The sequence below is a fragment of the Ambystoma mexicanum genome, chromosome 8, assembly GCF_040938575.1.
Source record: "Ambystoma mexicanum isolate Mex_15411 chromosome 8, UKY_AmexF1_1, whole genome shotgun sequence".
NCBI lineage: Eukaryota > Metazoa > Chordata > Amphibia > Caudata > Ambystomatidae > Ambystoma > Ambystoma mexicanum.
This window is the reverse complement of record NC_090929.1, coordinates 434,620,353-434,641,238: the sequence shown is the minus strand read 5'-3', so window position 1 is coordinate 434,641,238 and position 20,886 is coordinate 434,620,353. Positions and strand designations below refer to the sequence as shown.

The window sequence follows — 20,886 nt, the reverse complement described above, 5'->3', positions numbered from 1 at the left end:
CTGCAATGGTAATGTTGCTTAAAGGCTATGGACTTCAGGACAGACCTGCAGTCCAAGGTGGTGGTTATGCCTTTTCGACTGGAACAAGTTGTTCGTAAAAGCGGTGGACGAGACGCTCCAATCGATTAAGACACACACGTAGACTGCACCGTTCCTGGCAACACCGAGGCAAAGAAGATCGTCCTTTCGTTCCTCAAGAGGGAAATCCTGCAGATCCTCCAAGGGATACTCTGCACCCTATCGCCAGTCCTCCTGCTCCATCACCCAGGAGTCCTACAGGGGGTGCTCACAAGCCTTAGTTAGCGGAGGGCAGAGTCTTCATTGCCCACAGGCTAGGATGCAGAGGCTAAAGCAGGCCTGAACCGGCCGTGGATCCGGTCGCCCACTTTCGCACACCAGTGGGTGGCCGGCAAACAAAGATTGTGGACAAGTGGAAGACCATCACCACAGACAAATGGTTGCTGGATGCTCTTCCTCAGGAGCACACCTTGGAATACGAGCACAGGTGTCCTCACATTCCTCCTGTGGCGCGTCAGGAACTACACATGGCCCAGGTGCTACAGGAGGTTTAGGCCATGTTAAGAAAGGGGGTGATAGAGTCTGCCCCCCAGCACCTTCGGGGCTCTGGAGTGTACACCAGATACTTTCTGGTACAGAAGAAGTCAGGAGGGTGGCGGCTAATCCTAGACTTAAGGGAACCTCAACAAGTACTTGAAACCCCAGAAGTTCAGGATGGTCATGTTGCAACACGTGCTCAGCCAGCTGGAGGAAGGGAATTTTCTAGCAACCTTGGACCTGGAGGACGCCTACTTTCATGTCCGCATTCACACAAAGCATCGGATGTTCCTATGGTTCGTGGTCCAGGGACGGCACTACCAGTTCAAGGCCCTACCCTTTGGCCTGAAATCCATGCTGAGGGTGTTCACGAAATGCTAGGCTCCAGTAGCAATGCATCTACGCCTCAAGCGGATCCACGTCTACCCTTTTCTAGACGACTGGCTGATCCTCTCCCGCTCTCACACGCTGGCAATTCAGCACACCACAGAGATTCTCCAATTATCCGAAGTCCTGCATGGAGCCATCGCAGAACGCTCTGTTCCTGGGCACCCGCCTCGACACGGTTGCATGCTTGGCGGCCCCCTTGGAGGAGAGTGTGGCAGCCACCCAGGGGAAAGTGCCGCAACTGTCATCAACGCAGAACGCAACAGTGCGAGCCATCAAGTCGTAGTTGGGCATGATGTCCTCCTGAATCCACCTCGTCACGCTGTGCAGACTAAAGAGGAGAGCCACTGCAGCGATGACAGCGTTTCTCTCCGGTGTTCCCCTGCTCAACATCTGCAGGGCTGCTACATGGAGGTCCACTCACACCTTCACGAGATTCAACTGCGACAGGGATTGCAGGGAGGAGTGCTGAGCCGGCCAAGCAGTGCTACGCAATCTGTTTGTTTGAGGTTAGTCTGTTGCAGAGGTGAGTGTATTGCTTCTGTTGAGTCTTGCCACCTCCCGTGGAGTGTATATGTTCTGCTATGTAATCGTGTTCATGAGCATGTTGATCCATGCCAGACCCCATGCTGGAGAAGGAACAAGTTACTTACCTGTAACTCCTGTTCTCCAGCATGGGTCAGCATGGATTCACATGCAAACTCTTACTCCTTCCCCTCTGTGGCTCTTCTTGGTTTATACTGACTCTTTATGTGCTCTACCTAATCTGAAGATGGGCACCGGGGGTGGAGCTTAGGGAGACGGCTGTCATTAGATGGGGGTAGTATGACCCAAAGGACAGTGATTGGTTATAGAGTAAAAGACAGTTTTCAGGCTAAACAAAATTGTTTTTCTTTTACCGAGGATTCCCAGCCTGATGGCTAGGGAATATTCATGAGCATGTGAATCCATGCCAGACCTATGCTGGAGAAACAGGAGTTACTTTTTCTTTTCACCATATGCTTTTTGACCCTATTTGAAATGCTTTTGATTCGCTGGACTCTTCACCTTATCCTCCAGTCTGCAGAATCAACAATTGGATCTTAGTTATCATACATGTGATTGCATGGGACTGGTTGTTTTTGCCTTGTTAAAGCCCTTGACAGGGTGAAACTGATGGTCATGCAGTCGGCACATTGTACATGTCAATGACACAATTAATTAAGCATATTGTGCATGTGACTGACACAATTGATTATTCATTCATTATTTTGGCATTTATTTAATGATGAATGTTCTTATGTCACTTTACTAAAACACACAGCGCACAGATTATTGGTTATCATCTCGTGTATACTTAATTAAATTCCAAGCGTTAAACATATATGAATAAAGCATATATTTATTACTGTTAACCAGCGTCAATTGCTATGTTACTTAGAAGAGCGGTTGCATTGGGGTAATGTTTGGTTGTTTATCCTTGCTTCTAGCACTTGGTTGTAGGCTAGTCTCCCCGGCATAGCAGCTCTGCATTTAGTGGATCAGTAGATCATTTAGGTAGAGGCACAGCCCAAATAGGTCTGACAACCTTCCCTTTGTAATGACATCATAGAGGGCTCTCATAACAGACATACACGGCGAACAGCTATTTTCTAAATTTGATCAGTACACCAAATGACAATTTTGGACTTAAACACTAGGTGGTAACATAGTATAATCATGTAAATATTTGACCAATATCAAGCGGAAAGCTATTCTTAAAGGAAAGTAACCAGTGCCGATTGGAGGGAATCGGTTTGAGCCTGAGAATGGGTCGAGCCATCACTCCTCTTAGCTAATACTATCTAATACTAGGCCATTTCCTCATTACACCTATATTTAGAGCTGCAGAACTATATTTGGTACACGTTTTCCTCACTGTCCAAATCGTGGCATGGTCCCCATAAATGGTGTGACTTTATGGGGCTTAGCACTAAGGGTATGAAGCTCACTGTAAGAGGCAAGCAACCCATGTATCCCTTTTGATCCTTAAAGGAGTCTGGTCCCCCCATATACCAGTCCTATATCCAAAAATTTCGATCACTATGTTCAATTCACTGCTTCTCGCAATCCCAAACCCCAATTACCTGTTCACTGGGCTCCCTATAGAGTGTCCTGCCTCTGCATTCTTCTATCTTTCTTCCCTTGAGGCTTTCATACCTCCTCACTTCATGAACTTCTACAGACACCTGTCGCTATATAAAGGTCTCCCGTTGCTTGTGTGTAGCTAATCACTTCCCTTTTCACCTTCAGAAAGACTACACCTTCTGCTGTAAGAAGTGTGTTAATCTAAAATGATGAGGGTTTTTTATTATGAATTAGTTAATCAATAAAACGTCATACAAATATAAAAATGAATCCAATAGCTACAACCTCTACACAGTCCGCACAAATAAATATAAAAACAATATATACATCTATTTTGGGTATTTTGAGGTTAACAACTCCCCTCAAAAGACAACATGCTGTGTTATGCACTGTGTTGATGTGTGTGGTTCTCTCCCTTCTCCAGACACCCAACACGTTTGCAGTGTGCACGAGCCACCGGGGGATCCTGCTACAGGCAATCAATGACAAGGATATGAATGACTGGCTGTACGCCTTTAACCCGCTGCTGGCCGGCACTATACGGTGAGAACTCTGCACCAAGAAAAGAAAAACTGGTGGTGGGTGAGATATTTACAGCAGGGAGTGATGGAATTCTCCCTCTCTGGAGCAGGGGTGTACATCATTTGGCTTGCTAGATGTTTTAGTTTAAAACTCAAAATAAGCATACTCAACAGTGAGGGATCATGGTAGTTGTAGTCTAAATTATTTGGGGAGTTGCAGGCTACAGACTCTGCGTAGATTAAACAACTACACTACATGTATGGAAAAGTCTGGAAAATGTTTTTTGTGCCATGGTTGGATAGTTGAACAGCAAAGCTTACCTGCCTGAAAATGAAATTTATATTTTCTGCAATATGTTCCCAGTTCTGTGGCAGCTGATTCAAACGGTGGTGTCTACCAACACATCGTGCCCACCTAAGCCATTAATACATTTCCTTTTACGGGTGTTAAAGTCGATAAAAGAAGCTTGTATGGCATTCTGATGCTTTCATTGGTTGTCTCAGTTCTCTAAGAATGTGATTTAGAACATCTTGGTGAAAGGGTCAAAGGGGCATTTCTTTTTTTAACCTGTTTATCAAGGTTTATCTCCTTTGTCCTGATAGTCCTCTTTTTAATTTGCAGGTCAAAGCTCGCCCGGAGGCGCTCCAGCCACCTGAAGTACTAATGATCTACACCCTTCCTGACCCCCACCCGTGCTCCTCCCTCGTACCCATCTTTGTGTGATTTTGACAGTTTTTCTTGTCTTTATAATCTGTGGCTTTCTCACATTGCCCTCACTTGCTATCACACTGTTCACCAGAGGAGCTTTACTCGTAGCATGTGGCCAAGAACAAAAGAAGAAAAAAACCTCAACCCTGCACTGCAGCTGTTATTTTAAAGATGATCATTCTGCACCTATCTGTCCCTTTCATATATCACCATACTCTTTGTGCCATCAATGGTGCAATGTGTTTTTTATCATTTTTATTCCTTTTACAAAAAAATTCGCTTCCAGCCTAAAAACATATCTTACATCTGTACTCTTTAGATAATTCATTTATTGGGGCTATGTTGGTGGCCTGCTGCATGCATGTGACCAAGTGCCATGTTGGGTCTTTGCATCTTTTGGGGAGCCTTGGTGCTTCATGGTGGGGCCCTGGCACAACATTACACTTGTGGGTGCCATATTAAAATCATGGGTCCCATTTTAGGAGCCAGGGTGAAAAGTTAAAAGCTTGATTGTCATGTTGTATGGGAGAGCGGATAGGTGAGGTAAGCTACATGTTGAGTGGGCATGGCACCACAATGGGAAGCCACTTTGCCATGCTGCAAATCTCCACGCTAAGTCAGGAACACCACTAGATCTGCTGATTGCTGGCACTATATGACGATTATGCAGCATCCTCATGGTGTGTGGCTGTTTTAAACAGATAACCACAGAATTATTACTAGTAACAATGTCAATCCTCCTTTACAAAGGAGGATTTAAATCCTTAATACTAATGTACATGAAAGGCCACCTTTATGTATCCTCTCCTAGGATGCCCAACCTTGGAGGGCTACTGGGAATGCAGTTATCTGCTTCTCTAAGGTTCTGGTTTAGTTTAGACAGGGAGTAGTGTGCTAAAGTAGGAGATGCAGTGGATACGTTATCCCCTGATCTTAGACCAAACTGCAGCCTGTCCAGCTTAATCGCCTCGTGAGATTTAGCTGAGCTCAGAGGGTGAACTGAGTTGGTGGTGCTTCCCTCAATGCCTAGCTATGGGCACCACATCTTTTGAGCTGAACTGACTGTTGTTACACTTCTCCTGGCAAGGTTTGGAACCTTGAAATTATTTGCGTAAGTGGCAAGTAATTGTGTTGCTGGAAAGGACATGGCCTGTATTTACTCTGCTGGTGTTCAGCGAAGGATGGAAAACTCTGTTGATGCCCATTCACTCCAGTGCTTTGACTCTTGGCTAGTTGATGGTGTTGTTAAAATCTTACTTGATGTGTCAGCACCGGAGGGTGGAGGACAGAGATATTGTTCTCCTCTAACTTCAATAGTGTTCTCCCCTGGCTGTACACACAATATAGTATTGCCCCACAGTCCCTTCATTACTCGTATATATTGTCTGTCACACACTTCTGCTGTCTGATCTTCAGCCGGCCCATTAGTATATACTGTGTGCCCTACAGCCACCAGACCCCTATATATCACATGACACATGGCTCTTTTATACTTTATGGATCAAATGCTTTATACAAGATATGTGCAACAGCCACAACAACTTTCCTGTATCGTCTAGGCCCCACATAAATACTTTGCCCCAACGTGTAGCCAAATGCCAAAACACCTGCTACTGCCTATGTGTCCTTAACCCCATCTGACGTACCCCATATTCTTGTATCCACAGCATCCCGGTCTCCCCTGTACCCTCCTCAACTTCTGCATCATTTATGCAGTGCTGCATCAAGGCTGTATTGTATTTAAATGTATATTGGTGTAGTCATAGGAACTGTTTAGTATACATGTTTACAAGAAAAGGGTTTACATATCAGGGGTGAAGAAAGCCATCACTTTGAAGAGTTCAGCATATGAGCAATCAAATAATCTTCTGTCAGACCATGACCTGCTCAGTGGCCAAACCCCTTGCCATAGTGTAATCAAGCATTCTGTTATTCCAAGCACTCCAAGGTCTTATATTAAAGTTCTGTTGAGGTACACCAGTTTTAGCCATTATAATGGAGCCTCTTTTATATCCCAGATGGGAAGCCCTCAACAAAAGCCTCCCTCTTTATGAATCGGGTACAAAAGTGTTGTTGTAGAGATTGGTTACTGACCAGGTCCCGTCACATTTTTGGGATCTGTGTTTTGTGAGACCATAAGAAGTTGCAACCCACCGAGTCCTCGATCATCCATACAGAGGATCCGCTGCCACAGAGTTTCTTTGAGAATGTCTCTCTCAAGAACAGAGCACGATGACTATTGTGAGTTTCTAAGAGAAGCTGGTTGTAAGGTGCTTTCGACCATTGTTTTAACATTTTAAAATCTTTATTTGTAGAATTTAGTGTGAAAGGGCACCATTCAGCTATGCCACACAATCCGCTCCTTCATCATGTAGCCATCCCTGGAAGTTCACCTCCAGCTTAGAACCACTGAGCAATGCAATTGTGGAAATGAAAAATATTTCTTTTGTTTGAAATTAGGCCACTGTTGTTCTGTGAGGGACAGTGAGATGTGGTGCAGGTGTGTGTTCAGGGAGCTTTTGAGGTATTGATTAGACTCGTGTTCAGTGCAAAATAACTGACATTCTACTAGATTTCAGCCAGCAGAGAAGTCTTTCATGGTTTTGCAGAAAGGCCATAGAATGTTCTTTTGGGATCCTGTTGTCCTAAATATCATTGAAAGAGGTTCATGTGGAAAAATTGACCGTGTACTTATTCCTACTTGGATGTTTTTTGGTCAAAGGATTCAGGTGGGGCTGGCACTGTAGGACAGTGAAGGTGCCTGTTAGAATGCAAGAGGAATTGGCCACCAGCTTTGGGCACTGTGATACCCCTCGGACACCCTGGTAGTTTGATGTCTTTTTTTTGTGCACTTAATTCTGAAAGTCTGTGGATATCCATTTCCATTGATTGCAGCATTAGTTAGATCCTAATCAGAAGATGCTGTGAAGAACCTAGAACTTGTAATAGGTATGTGTAAACATCAGGCAGGAAATAAGCATACCATATGGATCGAGTGCTCCTCATAGGCGTCACATTTTGTTTCTATGAAATGCAGACATTTTAGGCATAGGCACCTTGACTTGAGTGCGGATGGAATAGTGCAGCACTTTGTCTCTGAAAAATCATTGGGTATTTATAATACATACATTACATATAAAGTTTACCTAACAGACATGTAGCTTTTGTGGATGAACAGCAGTGCATGGAGCCTGGTAACCAGTCTACTCTGCTACATCTGCATGCCAGGGGCCAAGCAACCCACTGAGCATGTGTCCCAAGCCATGTACCATGGACAACCAAGGATGGGCCCGTGCCAGATGCCAGGGGTCAACCAACCCAGTGACAGTGTCCGGAGCCAACCATCCAACAAATCCAATGAGAATGTACCAGAGCCAGATAGTGAGGGAAAGCAACCCATTGAGAATAGGACTAGAGAAAGATGCTATCCTATCCACTTAGTGTGTCTGCAATCAGATTATTTCTAACCCACTGAGGATGTATCCAAAGCGAGATGCCAGGGCCAACCAACCCACTGTGGTTGCATCCAAGCTTGATGCCAGGATTAGTCAACCCACTGAAAATGTGGATGAAGCCAGATGCAATGAACCAACCAACCCACTTGGATGTGTCTGGTGCTATATGCCATGGGACAACTAAAACACTCTGGATGTGTCTAGAACAAGCTGAAGTGGGCAAACCAATGAAACCATAGCCCGAATGACCAGCGTCAGATGCCTGGTGACAAACATCACACTGAGAATAGCTTGAAAAAGATGAAGATCAGGCACCCAACAAGACAACCGAGAATGTTTTATAGCTATTTCCAGGGAACAACTGGCCCACAGTGTGTCCAGAGATAGATGCAAGGGACCAACCAACCCACCTATGGGTGTGCACAATGCCAGGTACTTTCCATCCCTCCAACAGTGTGTCTATAGCTGGATGTGAGCAACCAGTCAACTCATTATTGAACAGATATACCCTCCTTTCCCAAAATCGGGATCAGTGGAAACTAAAAGCACACAATCCAGCTGAAAACCTCTGAAAATCTGGTGAACATCTTTCAGTCCACATTTTTCAGATGTTAGAATAAGGTCTTATCTTGAAATCCTACATCTACTCGTGCTTGCTACATGTATCCTACTTCCCTCACCTGCACTTATAAAATCCATAGTATTTTTCGATTCAGTCCCTGTTCATAACATGAGAACATTGCCACCTTGTGCATGGTATTGGTATTGGAAACTGCTGAAGCATAAAGTCGAGAGACCAGAGCTGCATACATGGTGCCTTTTTGTGACTCCCTGGCTAGCCTCGGTTGCACCTTGTCTACTTGTCTAAAGGTGTGCAATTATGCTAAGGTATTTTTCATCATATTGTGTAGATGAGTACTTTTCAAACAAATAATATTTTTGTTGTGTCAAAGATTACCTGGAATCCTGTAAGGTTCCTTTACTGCCAATAGTCGTAGACAATAATGACCTACATCACCCACCTGTTATCGCTTACACCTCATAATGCTACTCTAACTCAAGGGCTGTTCAAAAATATCCACTCTAAAGTAGTTATTTTTGAGAGGCATGTGCCTAGTGAGATATTCTGTTAAGCATCAGCTTGCGCTCCACTGAATCCTTTTGGCTGCTGCCACCTTCCTGTAATTTTTTTTTACTAATTTGCAATCAGAGCACATATTGTCAATATAACATGACTGGATCGAAGATTGTTAAAATAGTACTCTCCTTCTGTAGTAATTTCTGTACTCCTAGGTCTAGGGATTCTCTGTTCACAACACTCCTCCTCGCATCACCAGGAACACAAACGACTGAGATTCAGTCCTGTCAGCAATTGTTGAGAACTGAGGCCTATGATCATTAAGTGTGGAGGGTGGATAAATCTTTGGTTGTGCATTATTTTCAGCAATGTCAACCAGCCAGAGTAGTCCTCTACTATCTTGAATTGGTGAGCTTGGAACAATACAGTAAGTGTGATGTTACATGATGCTTCATTTGCTGCACGTCCTCTGCCTATAAACCTCATTCCTTTAAATAACATTTTACTTTTGGACAGATAATACACCTACATTTATCGGTCACACGGCTATACACCCTGGCAGTCTCCCCTGTCACTCCAATCATCTCACACATCCTGACTCTTGCGGATGTTGCTCATACAGCAGATGTTACTTAAGATGAACCTATGCTGCCAGTTGAAAGGACCTGAAACACTACTTGTGTGAAAGCTCTTAACAAGATACCTTATTTTTAGACTTCTGCACTTTATTAATTATAATGCATTTACACAGAGTTTACAGTAGCTTAGAACTAACAAATCATATAATGTGCTCTTTGGGCTGACTGCTTGTTATGAGATATTGTAGGTACTGACCACCCGTGGGGTCCTTGTGGTACTGACAGCCCCTCTGAGGCAGCCTTGAGCTCTTGATGGGCCTGGAAGCGCTTGTCCGGGATAGAGAAAGCAAAAAACAAAGGTATTCAGACCATGTTGCTGCATTACTGATATCAAGAAACAGTTACATTTATTTTACTATATATTTATTTATCATTAGCTGTTTGCAAAGAAGGAAAAGTATGCATTCCTGTGTGGCCCCTTCTGGGAGTCCGATTTTGTTTAGGGCTGCCTATGCACCTTGCGTTTTGATTTTCATACAATGTTACTGTGTAGAAGAAAGGGCCTTCCCACCTGCACTGCTGAATGTATTGTTAATGGGATTTAAACCTGCTCTTGTTGCGTTTTGTTAATTGTGCCCTGTCTGTATGCTTGACTTACAGTTTCCCGGTACGTTGTTGTGCTATGGAAATAATTGATGGCTCACATAAAGGAAAAAAAAACATTGTTTTTCTTCTGATTGTCACTTGTAAACTACCAGTTTTCCATTACTTAAAAAAGTAAAAGAAAATGTCCACTGCCCTCTCTTATGCCCTTGGGTCATGCACCTCAGCCACGACGGATTTTGTAAAAGGGGGGTTTATACACTACTGCACATCAACTATCTGGTCTCGGTCTGTGGCTTACACCCTTTGGCTCCTATACACTATTATAGCACAGGTGGATGAATTTCTAAATTGGCTCTAATCTTCGTTGTTGGGATATAATGCACCACAGCATCCCCTGCTCCTTTGGGTCTCAAACGAAAAGGTACTGCAGCATGCATGATTTGCCTGGTTAAAATGTTTGCATTGTCATCTCCAGCATCTCCTAAATCCCTACACATGTCAGATCATCTTGTATATCCATGTGATCATAGATGGGTATGCATTTGAGTATCAACATAGGTCCGCACATCACTCTACTATACCTGATAATCATTGCTTACTCCTCCAATGCCGTGCCCATTTCCACACTAATGGTACATTTCTTCCAGTAAAGATTGAAAAACCTAGGTCATAGGGCTTTCTCTTTAAGAAATCAAATGCCCCAGTGCAAACATGGCGCAGGCTCTCCACAAAACACCAGCTGATTTTCAGAGCTAAAGTCCTTTCTCTTCACTTGAGTGGACTGCTCCTCTTTGCACCTCTGCAAATTCGTCAAATTTTAGGATATTTCCTATTTTTAAATGACTGTACTTTGACTCCTCCATTAGGTTCTTTGCTTAGAGGGCTTCGTTTATACTGTAGATCAAAGGCTTTAAAGACGTGAATCATATTATTACACATGCTGCTTGCAGCTATAGAGAGCTCATCATATAATGTCATCTTTTTTCGCGTGGCTATGTTTTCATGCAAGGCCATCTTCCTAATCTGACCTATCTTAGAGATGTGGAGCTGTCTTTTTACATGAGGGAGGAAAACATATGACATATTTTAACATAGCCCCCTGTGACTGCTGGTTCCCTTCAGTCATGTTTAGTGAGATCGGGAAGTTTTCTCTAAAAGAGGGGGGTGGTTCAAACCAGAAAACATTCCAGTAGGCGTGGCACTGAGATGATGACTAGGCCTTAAAAGATACCCATACAAGGGTGCCTAAGCAGCCTTCTGTTTAGTCTTGCCCATTGGTACACACAGGTCAATACTGGTGTACTCTCCCCCTAACACACATAGGTTTTGTCCCAAGCTTCACAGCAGGTTTTACAGCTGGGGCTTCTTAGAGTGGTCTCTAAGTAGTTCACTTTGAGCCAACATCTTGAAATGCTCCCTGAATCCATATCCTTATTCAGATGCGCGTTAAATACAAATTGGAGCTTTTCAGCTCGAACTGTGTTGTCAGCAGGTGTGCATTCAATATACTGGTGAAAGATGAAAGAAAGGAGTCATTGGGATGAAAGCATTTGGACTCTGATATTCACAGATTATCACGATACAAGAGCGGAAACTGAGAACGATAGCATCTTCCTATCACTTAGAACTCCCCTTATGAGTCTGACTTCATAGACAGCTGGAAATATAGGCAAAGGTCACAGCCCCCGGAAGAGCATATTCTAAGTCGGAGATCTCTGGCACCAGGGTTTCTGCTATTTTGACGACCACTCAATTTATGTATGGAGGCAGAACCCATGAAAAAAGTCTCTTGTGCATTGGAGAACTAATAACTCGTATAATGTATTCTTTGCACTGACAGGCTGTTGTGAGATGGTATAGGTAATGATCACCTGTTGGAGTTCTTACGGTACTGAGAGCCCCTGGAGGCATTCTTCAGCTATTGCTGTGCCCAGTCACACGTTTTGGGGGGGCGGAGAGTAGAGAATGCAAAAAGTAAAGGCATTCAGACCATGTTGCTGCATTACTGATATCAAAAAACAGTTGAATTTATTTTACTATATATTTATCATAACCGTTTTGCAAAGAAAGAAAATTATGAATTCATGAGTGACCGACCCCCTCTCCCCTCACCTCTGGGAGTCCAAATTGGACTGGATTGCATGCAATATTGTTACCTACATCTATTAAGGCTATTTTATTTAGGTACTTCTTCCTCCATAATACCTACATGTGGGTTTACTGAGGGCAACAGCGGCATATGCAGCCTTACACTGACTCAGCCTTAAACGGCTTGTGCAAGGATGCTATATAAACTACTCTCCTTGCTTTTTGTAAGCATTGTGCTTTTTGTAAGCATTGTACATTGAACACAGTATTGAACGGGCACAGTTTGCTCAAGCCTTACATAAAAACTTGTCTTTCAAAATATTTTGTCTTGAGGTAATGCATGCAGCGCCCTGCCTACGTAGTTTTCCTCCTATCAATATAGATGAAGGGTGCAGGTTGTGTAAAGTACAAGTTACTTGCTGCAGAGATTTATACTCCTAGTGTCTAGTCCTCTTCTCTGTCTGCACAGATCTCTGACCTTTGCTATGGACAGAGAATAAAAGGAAGGAGTTGTGGAAGCGGCTGGCATTGGTTGTCCAGAATTCAGGTGATGACAAGGCACAAGTGGAGGAGCACCATCACTGAGGCCTTTGATTTCTTAGAGACAACCCTATGCTTTCTTGTGTTTTCCAATACAGAGAGGGTTGTACCATTAGTATGGAGGAAAGGGGCCGATGTGCTAGGAGTATAATAATCAATCTGTTGCATGTTTGTACCGATTCCTCCAAATTGAGACTCAATTGAAGTCTGAAATGCCCTTTAAAATAAGTTTTTTAATTATTTATTGGTAACAAGGTATGCCCATGGTACTCACCATGCAGGGAATTAAGATCTGAGGGTGGGTTCTTGGCAAATTGGTATAACTTGACCACTACCTTAATGGTGATATTACACCCCCATACACAGGACACACACCCCTCAGTAAACGGGTACGACTGAGGACCTTCTATGATTGGTGGACACTTCTGGAGTGTGTTCCGCATGTCTCGTGATTCCATAGGCATATTTAACTTCCAGCTCCATCTCCATGTTTTATTTTGTAAATATCTAATGTTCGGAGCTTGAGTATACAAAATGTAAATATATTTCACGTATTTGTACTAATTCTGATCCATTTGCTGTATAGCCTAGGTGTGCAATGCAGGTTTGATCTAACTGTGTATGGTAACCTCGCACCACTCTACTGTTACTGAACAAGTTAAGCCAATAAAGGTTCAACTGGTGCATTAGCAGTTTACTCCATCGTGTGGTCTCTTTTTTGTTACACTGAACGCCAGTATCTGCTCATTTGGGCAAGTCCAGTCGTCTTTTTCTCTGCTGAACAAAGACTCTTCATTCAAATTAAAGAAGCTTTAAGAAGAGAAAGCTGTTACATTATGGGTTAACATTGTCTAAAGGTAATGTATTTGTAGTTAGTGGTCCTATGACAGCATGAAAATCTGTTACACTTTCACTGGTCAAATCTCACGTTACAAAGTGTGAAAGCTTGAGAAATCAAAAGTATTAACTAACATTCATACCCTCAATCAGGCCACTTTGGATCCTATGTCTTCCTTCACCTCTATGCAATTGACTTGCACACTGTCCGCCCACCTTACCAAACACAAGTTTATGATGGTCCACTGACTCCTCCACACCATCAAATAATGCTTTTCAAAGGTAACTCGCTGAACAGATAAGCTTTAAAGTAAGACTTTATTGAGGTGGTCAGATAAGATTGAAACACAGTGTGGACTGCTCTCAACTCATTGCTGTGCACCTCCTGTTAATTCACTCCACACTCATTACATACATGCCTATATTTTGTCCATCCACTTCACAGATTCTCACTGACTCCTTGCCAAACTATATGAACAACCACATATCCACATAACATATTCACATGTGTTCTCTACACGACATGCCCTGAGTCACCACATCTTCCTCAAATGTGAATCAAATGATCAAAAAGTGATCATATGGGCTGCACTGAAAGCTGCACGGGTAATGGTCACCGGGTTTACCAGAACAATTGAGGCAACACATTTGTGATTCTATCTCTTGAATTATGCCTTCATTCCTCTTCTGAGTGACTAAATCCTCTAGGGGACCCTGTAGATGAATGGGGACTTTGCAACCATAATGCTTAATGGCAGCAGCTCCTTAGTACTTTATGGTGTTGGAATCCAGAAATTGTACATAGTGTGTTCAAAAACACACAGCTGTAAAACAGTTGACAATATCTTGGCCTTAGCTCGAATTGACCCATTTATATCAACATACTCGGAAGTCATGGCCTCTCGTCCGTATTGAGCAGCGGGTGGTGTATACCCATTATGGAAAAGTTGCCACTGCAAATGATGTGCAGAGTGTTTCCTGTCAATAAATCTCACAGGGACTGACCTGCATGACCCCTCCACCTTGTGCCTGCTTGACCCTATTGTGAGTCTGAGAGCTATCCTACTATGGGGCCTTCATGGCCTTGCCTCTGCAGGCGCAAGGTGGCTATGCTGGCATCTATTTTGACTCTCTTGGCATCGTATGGGCTTTGCTGAAGCAGGTCTCATGGAGGGAAGTTGTCAATCACTTATTTCCTTGCTTCTGTGTTTATGCTGAAGAAATGCTGGAACAAGAAGTGGGGCAAGGAGCAGAATCGAGGGAACAGGAAAAAGGAAGATGCATTTAAAAATGAAAGTGTGTTCATGACTATTTATACATGTATGCATGTGCAGGGATGGGGCTTAGGGGCCTTGGGGAGCAATAGGGGCAACTTCAGGGGCAGAGAGGGCCACATGGAACAGAACATGGGCACTGAGAGAGCGACCGTAGGGTAGATCATTGGCACAGACCGGTATAGGGGCAGTTGTGCGGGAGTTTGAGCCACAAGAGGAAGTCCCAGGGCAGCGAGAGGGACATTGGGCAGAACTGGGGTAGGGAGCCACTACATAGGACAGAACCGGGGCAATGGGCAGCATAAAAAAGGTTCTAAAGTGACAGTGCAGGTTATTTTATTGAGACAGGCCTCGGTTTTCTTTGCGCACAAGGAGCATGAAAATGTTTTTAGAGGCAATGCTGGCATATATTATTGGGATATGCCTCATTTGTTGCATATAAGCAGAGTAATCGGATAGGCTGCGCTGGCAAATTTTGAGACAGGCCTCTTTATTTTCTTTGGGCACAATCAGCATGAAAATATGGTTCTTGGACTCCTAAGATGGCCGCCGGGGAGGAAACACCGTAATAGTGGGTGCTATGCGCACGCCCCCCCCCCCCCCCCCCCCCGTGGCCCTTCCACGAAGCAGCAACACTGAAAAGACCCGATCTGAGTCAAATAATGCAGGTGGGGTACCCGGCTCGCTGCAGAGTTGTGAAATATGGCCAGAGGATGATGGAAAGGAGATTGGCACAAAAGGAATCCCTGCTATGGAAACGCTACGGAGCGAGACAGCAGACCGAGGGCCTGGCAGAGCGGAGAACCCCAGCGGTGGTGCCCACAGGAGGGATGAGCTGCACCAGGCCCCACCGGGAAGCAACAGCTTATCCAAATTGCAGGCTCCAAGAGGAGCGCGGTGGGCAGCAGGCTCAGGGCTGCGCACGTTGGCACCCTTGTCGGCAACTCCAGCGGGTGCCAGGAGCAGGGAAAGTCTGCCGACACTGGCGGCAACGGGCTCTGGAGTGTGACGCTCCAGCAACGGCTGCAGATCAGAGGCACATTGCAGCAAGGACTGGTGGATTTCACCTGGTGAGAGCGCTGGGGTGAGGGGGCCAGCAATGGGATAAGTGTAGGCAGATTGGCAATTGCTGGAGCGGGCAAGCAAAGTGAGCACAGCAGGGGCCCCACAAGTGGAGGGGGGGGGCTGTGCCTCCATACAAGTTTGATCAGTGACCCCCAGGACTACATAGTTAGCAGCAGTGAGAGGGTGCTGCAAAGTTAACACAAAAGGGGGCCTCCTATATAGGGGAAAACCAGGATCCTCACAAATTGAGTATACAATATCTCTGGAGTGGAGAGGTCATTGTAGTCAGTTATTGCTACCACTGCCACATCACCACTGTGGGGGGAAACACTGTAGACAACACTGCATGGTACAAGAATCAACTGCAAAGGCCGGAGAGGCGATCCTAAGCAGCCCAAACAGCCAGGGGCCCCCATAAGCTCCCAATGCCCAGAAATCAACCAAAGGAGGGATCGGTCAACATAAAAATGCGGCGGATACAACAGGAGGGAAGTCTACAATGGTGCTGGGAACAGGAGAACAGAAGGAAAAGTCAAACCACCTTAGGGGAGACACAGGAAATACATGCAGGACCAGACAGCTCACCGACAATGGCGATGAGCAGGGAGGAGATTCTGCAGTGCTTCCAGGACATTCAAACCAAATTGGACAGAGTCCCTGCAACCACAATTTGGTAAGATGGAGGCCGATATGAAGCAGACCATGCAGGAAATTAGTGGGGACTTAGCAAGCTTGGGGGCCCAACGAACAAGCCATACATGAACTGGTGTAAGATTCAAGGAAGAATGACTAACCTCCGGTGAACCTTTCGAGAGTGGCACACAATTTTAAAATACAATGTGAGGACCGCAAGAATCGCTCCATGAGGTCAAATATTCGCATTAAGAACATTACAGTAAGCATCGTGGATAAGAACTTGAAGGAGTTGGTGCAAGACGTCTTTAAGGAAATCCTGGGAGCAGGCCCGGACGTGTCGATCCCAATTGACCGAATACATAGGGTGGGCCCAAAGAGGATCAAACCAGGCACCAGAGCAAGAGACATGCTTGTAGCACTGATGAATTACAATCAGAAAGAACAAATTCCTTACGCCGCATGGATGGCTGGAGCAATTAGGATGAACGGGGCAAAGATCCTCTTCCAGAACATAGCACAATGAACACTGGGCAAATGTCGGGCAATGGGCCCAGTGACAAGGGCTCTTATATAAAAAAAGAAAGTATAAATGAACATTCCCATTTGGCCTCCTGTTTACCTGGTAAGGTAGAAAACACAGAGTTATGACTTGCGAGGAGGGGATGTCCATACTACAATTGGAAGAAGAGACCAACCAAGGGGCCGAACAGGCCGAGTGCTGGTCCCCACCAAGGAAGAAACCCGGGGTATGGATAAAGATTTCCTCTGCAAATTTCACAAGGACTCAATGGAAATGCAGCCTCAGCAGGGAAAAGAATGGGATCCTCCCCGTGAAGCAACTGTCGCACAGAAGTGAAATATGCACCACATACATAAGGTCCCATGAATTGTGAATCCACACTTCGAATGGATTGTGTCCTCAACGTATTCCTCATCTCTGATTATCACATCCTGCTTCGGCTGCTTTCGGAAAAACAATTCTCAGCAGAGGGCGCCGTGCGTCGATCGCATCGAGTCGATGTCCATCGAAGACCTCTGTCGAGGGTGACGTCATCGGGTGTACAAGTAGCACACGCGGTGCCCGTTGGCCTGAGTTCTGTTTTTCCGCAGAGTGTTGCTTCAGAGGCTTGGCACGCCTCTTTAGTATTTCTTCTAAGTAGTTCATTCTTTGACAGAAAATCATCGAAGATGCCATCATCATCAACCCCGACTACCCCTCGCTCGGGTTTCAAGAAGTGCAAAGAATGCAATTAAAAAATGTCGATCACAGACCTGCATTGATCGTGCCTGCGGTGTTTGAGAGAAGGCCTGCTCGAAGTGTCGGGCGATGACGGATAAAGCCCTGCAAAAGAGGAATGGTTAATTACAGGTGGGTCATAAAACCAAATACGACCGATCCTCGACCGTCGAGTCTGGAGTTCATTTTCCTCGGCGTAAAAGTGAAGAAAAGAGGTCGAGATCCCGAAATGGCTCCCACCACTCATCGTCTTCGACGAGGAGATCAAAGAAGCAACACCACCGGTCGCCATCTTTATCGTTGTCAGACGAATCCCCCAGGAAATATAGGTGTCCCACCAAGCATTCTTCTTCTGCAGAGTGGGAGGCATTTTGCTTGAAAATGCTTGAAGTGTTTGAGAAGGCCAAGCCTCTGTCTGCGCCTTCTTCGGAAGCCGGCCGAGAGCATTCCCGTTCCAACACCCGCGCGCCCTCGAGCCCGGGTGAATCAAGAAAGACCTATCGAAAGGCTTCGAGGTCTCTGATAAAAAAAAAAGTCACTCAAGTCGCGACGAGCGCTCGAGGTCTTCGACGCCGTCCAAGGCCCCATGTATTACGAAGGTGAAATCTTCGAAGGTGGTCGTCGAGGCCTTGACGCCATCGGCAACTGTTATATTGATGCCATTGTCGACATCAACACTGAAACCATTAGCATCGAAGATTTCTAAGGTTTCAGCTCAGCCCTCTGAGTTGAGCATGTTGCAGCAAAAGAAAAAGCTGCTAAGCCAAAGCCTTCCACAAAACTGACTCCACCTCCTGAAAAAACTTTACACTCCTTTGCCCAGGAAGGAGTATTTTAAATCCTTGTCTTCAATATTTGAAGAACAGGGACGATATGAGGAAGAGGAGGTTCCTTTTGGTCTGGAGTTTGCTACTCCTAATGTGCCAGAGTTAATCTCTGAAGAAAGTAGAATGAAAGACCTTATTGACACACTGCAGAATGCCAGTGGTGTGGATACATCGCCAGAGACTGAGTTTGGCAAACCAGAGCCAGGCAAGCACGCTGACTCTTCTTATCGACACCGAATGACAAAAGTGGTAGAGTATTTAGGCTGGGCCAAACCACCAGCTGAGTTTATTCATGATGATTTTACAGACGTTCTAGACCAAGGTCCACCTACAGACCCAGTTTTACCCTTCCATGTGGCCTTGCAAAATAGGGATTCCCTGTATTTTATCCCTGCTGTGGATAAATCACTCACTAGAAAATACTGCCCTTCCATTAGCAACCCTGGCTATCTGTCCAAACACCCCACTCCTGAGTGTTTTGTGGTCCAGGCAGCCACAGATGCATCTAACAAAGCAGCATTCCCTACCATCCCTCCAGATAGGGACAAGCGTGTGGATGGATGGGCATGCAAGGTATTTTCAGCTGGCAGTGTGGCTTTGAAGTCGGGCAACTCCACTTGTGCCTTAGCCAGGTTTTCGTACACTCTGTGGGAGTGCATCTCCATGGCGGCGGAGCACATACCAGAAGGGGAGGAAAGGGAGGGTTTCCTAGCTAGCGTTAGAGATGGAAAGGAGGCCATGCGTAAATCCCTAAAGTCTGGATTGGACACTGCAGATAGCGTCAGCAGGTCCATGGCTGCTAGCACGGTTATGCGCAGGTTTGCATGGTTGCGGAAGTCTTCTGAACATGCCATTTGACAGGTCTCACCTTTTTGGCAACAAGGCGGACGAGAGTCTTGAGAGGTTGCAAACCTGAAAAGCGGCTGCCAAATCTTTAGGGGCCGCTGTTAGGCAACCTCAGCCTTTTCATTCATCAGGACAATCTTGGAGGAGACGATCCATCGTTACTACTCCTTTTTTGGAAAGGCAAGAGGAATGACCAGTCAAAGAGGCCAAAGGAAAATCCCTCATGGTGGACGAGGTAAAAGTGCAAAGCCAGCTTAAGCTACAGCTTCTTTGCCATCAGCAGCTGCAGCAACCGCCTCAAAACCGCTTTGAGAGCTTGCGTCACGAAACACCAGTTGGGGGCTGACTGTATCAACATCTGCAAGAATTGCGAGACATTACTTCAGATGCCTGGACTCTGGAAACAATAGCTCAGGGTTACTGCCTTCCATTTTTAATGCAGGCTCACAACAGTCCACCGGGGAAACACTCTTTGAGGCTTCCAGATCCGCTTCTTGTGCAGGAAATATTAACCCTGCTAGAGAAAGGTGCTATAGAACCGGTACCTGTAGTGGAGAGGAACAAGGGTTGGAATTCCCCATATTTTTTTATCCCCAAGAAAGACGGAGACTGAGACCCATCTTGGACTTGAGATACTTGAACAAGTTCCTCAGGAAGGACAAGTTCAAGATGGTTACTCTTTCTCAGATCCTTCAGGCCCCCCAACTTCAGGATTGGTTGGTGTCATTAGACCTTCAGGATGCTTATTTTAATGTGCCGATCCATCTCAAGCACAGAACATACCTGAGGTTCGCCGTTGGCGGCTCGCACTATCAGTTTCGAGTCCTGCCATTCGGGTTGACCTCTGCCCCGAAGGTCTTCATCAAACTGATGGGGTTGGTTGGAGCGTATATCTGGAGAGGGAGGATTCATGTCTACCCCTACTTGGACGACTGGCTGATCAGGGCACGCACTCCCGAGCAAGCCCTGGATCATCTCAAGGTCACTTGCCGCTCCCTTCACAGACTGGGCTTCTCGCTCAATTTAAAGAAGTCACAGATGACACCTTCCCAACGGCTCCAATACATCAGAGCTGTATTAGACACATCCTTGGAAAATAGCTTGCCACCCAAGGCGAGGGCTCAAGACATTCTTCAGATGGTTTCCAAATTTCAAAGTGCCCAAAATCTTCCGGTCTACGATTTCTTGAGGTTGCTCGGCTTCATGGCATCCTGCATTTTTCTGGTGCCAGAAGCCCGTCTGAGAATGAGATCCCAATTCTCAGGAAGGATGACGGATCTCCTCCAGGTTCCATGCAGGGTCGCTCAGGATCTCCTGTGGTGGGCCTGCAAGGAGAATATTCTGAAAGGAGAACATTTGTGGCAACCATTACAGTAGTGATGGAAGCCTCACTCACGGGGTAGTGAGCCCATGCCAACAATCTGACAGTCAGCATTCATTGGTCTCCATCGAAGTCCAAACTACACATCAACCTTTTGGAGCTAAGGGCAATCAGACTAGCACTGAAGACCTTCCTGCCCCCTGTAAGGGGAAAGAATGTC

General features: G+C 45.4%; 1 protein-coding gene across 24 annotated transcripts in view; it reads left to right on the top strand.

The window, feature by feature from the left end:
- Positions 1-13,320, top strand: part of KIF1B (kinesin family member 1B) — a 2,119,562-nt gene extending 2,106,242 nt beyond the window's left edge. For all 24 annotated transcript variants that reach the window (XM_069609972.1, XM_069609971.1, XM_069609973.1 and 21 more), the window contains 2 exons: positions 3,473-3,591; positions 4,192-13,320. In XM_069609972.1, the coding sequence (XP_069466073.1) occupies positions 3,473-3,591; positions 4,192-4,234 (162 nt within the window). In that variant the 3' untranslated portion in view covers positions 4,235-13,320. The remainder of the gene's footprint in view (positions 1-3,472; positions 3,592-4,191) is intronic.
- The last annotated feature ends 7,566 nt before the right edge of the window (positions 13,321-20,886 follow it).